The sequence below is a fragment of the Trifolium pratense genome, linkage group LG6 (genome assembly GCF_020283565.1).
Source record: "Trifolium pratense cultivar HEN17-A07 linkage group LG6, ARS_RC_1.1, whole genome shotgun sequence".
NCBI lineage: Eukaryota > Viridiplantae > Streptophyta > Magnoliopsida > Fabales > Fabaceae > Trifolium > Trifolium pratense.
Window position 1 is genome coordinate 45,818,759 of NC_060064.1, and position 3,986 is coordinate 45,822,744.

Sequence of the window (3,986 nt, forward strand, 5' to 3'; positions counted from 1 at the left end):
AATAACAACAGTGGCAAAAGAAGTGTCCCACGTTACAATGAAGATATAACAATTTGCAAAAAAGAAAATAAAACCAATAAGAAGTTACGTACTGTACTTACTAGACATATACTTTCGGCTGATGCAATGGGTCATTGTACCCTAGAGTGGTTTCAATGTAATTTTTCTTCGAGTAAATTAGTCATGACAATATAACCCATGCCTGTGTGTATCTGTCCATCTCGGCTCGATTTTGATGGGAAAAATCTGAAATGATTGGGTTTTCCTCAATTTTAAAAGAGGGGCCAAGCGATAATTGAGGCATTGATACCAACTCTGAATCCGTCTCCGAACCCTCCACACTTATATTTAATTATATTTTATCTCTTTTAAATTATAAACTCTTAAACAGAGTTGTAAATTATATATATAGGTTTATTTTTATTTTCAAGTTGTGTATTAAACAAATCTTTTTTCCTATTTATATTTCTTTGTTTTTCCTATTTTCACTTTCTTTTTTATATTTATAAAGAAGTACCAAAACTCAACCTAAATCATGACCCAGACCAAAAACTCAACATAAATTTATATGGAGGTGAAGCAGAATGAGGATGCTCGAACCCCATTGAATATTAGTTTGGGGTTCTACTTTTTATCCCCCTGGAAAATTGGTGCGAGTTTGAGGATACTCAAACTTTACGGATTTGGGTTTGGGGAAGGCAAAATCCATCCCCACCCCACTCTATTGTCATGCCTAGAGTAATTAAAGTAGGAATTGTTTTTTTGAACACGATAAAGAAGGAATTGTTGATGTACTATAGATAGCAATAGTGTATTGGGAAATTTTGCTTTTTCATTTATTCAAGAATACGTCAAAAGTTGTTTTATTTTTATTTTTTTTTACAATGAGGTGTAGATCGAATCCGGGACTTATAACATACTACCCAAATCCCTCACCACTAGACTAAACCTAGTGGCTTAAAAGTTTTATTTTTACTTTTCTAAATTACCCTTTCGAATGTAGCCTTACTTTTTTCAAGATATAATTACTATTTATCCTTAACAAGTGCACATGACAGCTTCTCCAATAAAGCAAACCCTTTGTGAGGAAACTTATTGAGTAAAGTAAACCCTTTATTTATTGAGTAAAGTAAAGTAAACTTGTACTAGTAATAGTATGTTGATCATGTTACTCGTATAATGCTTTGAAAAAGAAACTCCACTATACCTGTATTCAGCACTAATCTCAACCATTCATTCATTTTATTTCCTTATTTATCAATCATCACGCTTAGATGGAGAAAAAGACAGAGGGTAGCACCAAAAGAGCGTGAGAGGATTCAAATATGGTGGCAAAAGAGTTAATTACTCATTTAATACCCAATAAGTGATTTTACTTGCTTAAAAAGGGACAAAGAAATCTGAATAGGTAGGAGTATCCAATTAGAAACACTCTGTCTCAAGTTTCCAATATCAAATTTTACCCAATAAGTTTTTTAGTTGCTTCTACTTGCTGCCATGGCTGCTACTAAAACAGAGGACTACGTGCCATTGAAACTTGTGGTGGATGAAGAGAGCAACAAAGTCATCTTTGCTGAAGCAGGGAAGGACTTCGTTGATATTCTCTGTAGCTTCTTAACATTTCCATTAGGAACAATCACAAGACTTGTTCAAAAAGAGTCGAACACGGGACCAGTTACAATTGGTTGTCTCAACAATCTCTACCAAAGTGTGGCTGATCTTGACAAAGAATGTATGAAAACAGAAACGAGCAAAGAAATGTTATTGCAGCCAAGTTACTCACTCGAAGATTATTGCAGCGATCTTAAACTTAATATTGACGACTCTCAACCCACAAATTACTACATCTGTACGGATTTTTTTCGTTGCCATATGTCTCATGTTCTTAGCACTTCCTCAATATGTGGTTGTGGTATTCATTTGGATCCTGTTGTTAGTCTCAATAAACAATTCTGCAATGGATTTGTTAATGATGGTGCAACTTTTGTTATTACTGATGATCTAAGGGTCATTCCAAACTCCATGGATTTTACAAGCTTTAGTATGCTCCATAGTTCTGGAATAAAAAACATTACTTTGGCAAAGGAAATTGCCATCAATGTTACTAAGCAAAAGGTTTTCTTTTATATCCCTGCTCTCTATATGTTTCTTTTTTCTTTTTAACAATTTGATTGGTACATTATGGCTCAGTTTGGTAAAAAATAGCGGATAGCTGATAAGCTAGCTTATAGCGCATGAGCTTATAAAGGATAGCTTATAAGCTAGCCTTTTAGCTTATAGCGAATAAGCTAGCTGATTGAATTTGTTGTGTTTGGTAAAATTAGTGGTCGAACTAACTCATAAGTATGAAATGACATAAAACATAGCTGTATACCAAACATAGCGGTACACCACTTCTTTTCTTCTATATTTTATCATTGATTGATTGATGCTACTACTATATTCTATACAGGTATTGGATCTGCTAAAGTGTTCTTTGGTTTCTAAGACAACTCTGACCGATTCGTTTCTACGAACAAAACCAACCCTTGAAGAGTCATCAAGGATTTTTGCTTACAATGTTGAAAACACAAACGATATTCAAATCAAACTGAACCTAGTTTTAAGAAAATCAGATGGGAAGATATTGTATGCTCAAGCAGATCATGATTTTGCGGACTTACTTTTGAGTTTTCTCACGTTTCCTTTGGGCGGAGTTGTACGTATATTTGGAGGGAATTGTTCCTTGGGCAGTATTGATGCTTTGTACCAGAGCATAGTTGATTTAGATGAAAACAAATATTTTGTGACGAAAGAAGCAAAGAAAAGGATTGTTGATCCTCACTTAGCGCCACAGTTCAAATTAAGCAACCAAATTTTACCAATTTGTCAGCCACGTTCGGAGTTTTACTATCACGATGAATGTTTTATAACCTGTGAAAAAAGAGATTACTTTGAGGATGTAACAGATAAACAAGCTGTTTATCTTAGAGGAATTGTTGAAGGTTATGTGAAGGGGCCAAGAACTTATGTTGTCACAGATAACTTGGTTGTAACACAATCATCTCCAACTTCAGCTTTACATTTAATCAACTATTTTCAAACTTCTCTTGATGACCTCAAAGAAAAGGTTATCAACATTGGTGTTAATGAGGTACTATGAAATTTTAATTCCTATATTTATTTACAATGAGATTAATTAAGAAATAGTAAAACTAGCTAGTATAGATTTCTTAATGTTCAATTTTTTAGTGCTTTAATTAGTAGTAGCGCTTATACATTTACCTTTGTGTTTGTTGCAGGCTCTCAGCATATTGTATGCTGGTTTAACTTCAACATCTGCCCTTACAAATGGCTTGGCTCACCTTTTAACCGACGTTAAGGTGGAGCAATGAGAGCTTACATTTTGTTGTGTGTTTGAATGTTCTTTGAGAAAAGTTTGCAAAGACAACCACACAAAATTTACTATTTTGATGTTGTTGTCTTAATTCTAACATTATTGTTTTGAGATCTTAAGTTTTACTCTGTTTGGAATTTGGCATTACAACCTTTAATTTCTTTTAATTTTATCTTTCCAATATTTCGTTTTTCATATTCAGGTCATTGTTTCTTGTGTTTAATGTTTATTAGTGATGTGATTGGGTACTAGAATTATTCCATTTACCTGCGGATTTACCTGCAGAAACGTTTCTGCAGGAATTCCTGTGAAATTTGCTGCGGGTTAGTTTAATGATAGATTATAGATTACTTAGACTTATTGTAATTTAAATCACTTCTTTTGCAAGATCACTGCGGAAATTTTTTAAAATTTTGAATGATATACACAAGTTGACTTAAAAGCAGGATAAAAAATTGTGATAGAAAATATTTGAGGGACCAAAACTTAAATTTTTATAAGAAATGAAAACGAAATTTAAGATATTTATAGGGAATAAAAACAAATTTAACCCTTATATTTATTAGTTTAGGCCATGATCCATGAACTTGGTACTATTTGAGATTTGGAG

General features: G+C 33.2%; 1 protein-coding gene across 1 annotated transcript; it reads left to right on the top strand.

The window, feature by feature from the left end:
- Window positions 1–1,051: 1,051 nt before the first annotated feature.
- Window positions 1,052–3,559, top strand: LOC123888940. The gene is made up of 3 exons (XM_045938107.1): window positions 1,052–2,115; window positions 2,453–3,133; window positions 3,282–3,559. The coding sequence occupies exons 1-3, from the start codon at window positions 1,498–1,500 to the stop codon at window positions 3,372–3,374; spliced, it is 1,392 nt and encodes a 463-aa protein (XP_045794063.1). The 5' UTR covers window positions 1,052–1,497; the 3' UTR covers window positions 3,375–3,559.
- Window positions 3,560–3,986: the final 427 nt, after the last annotated feature.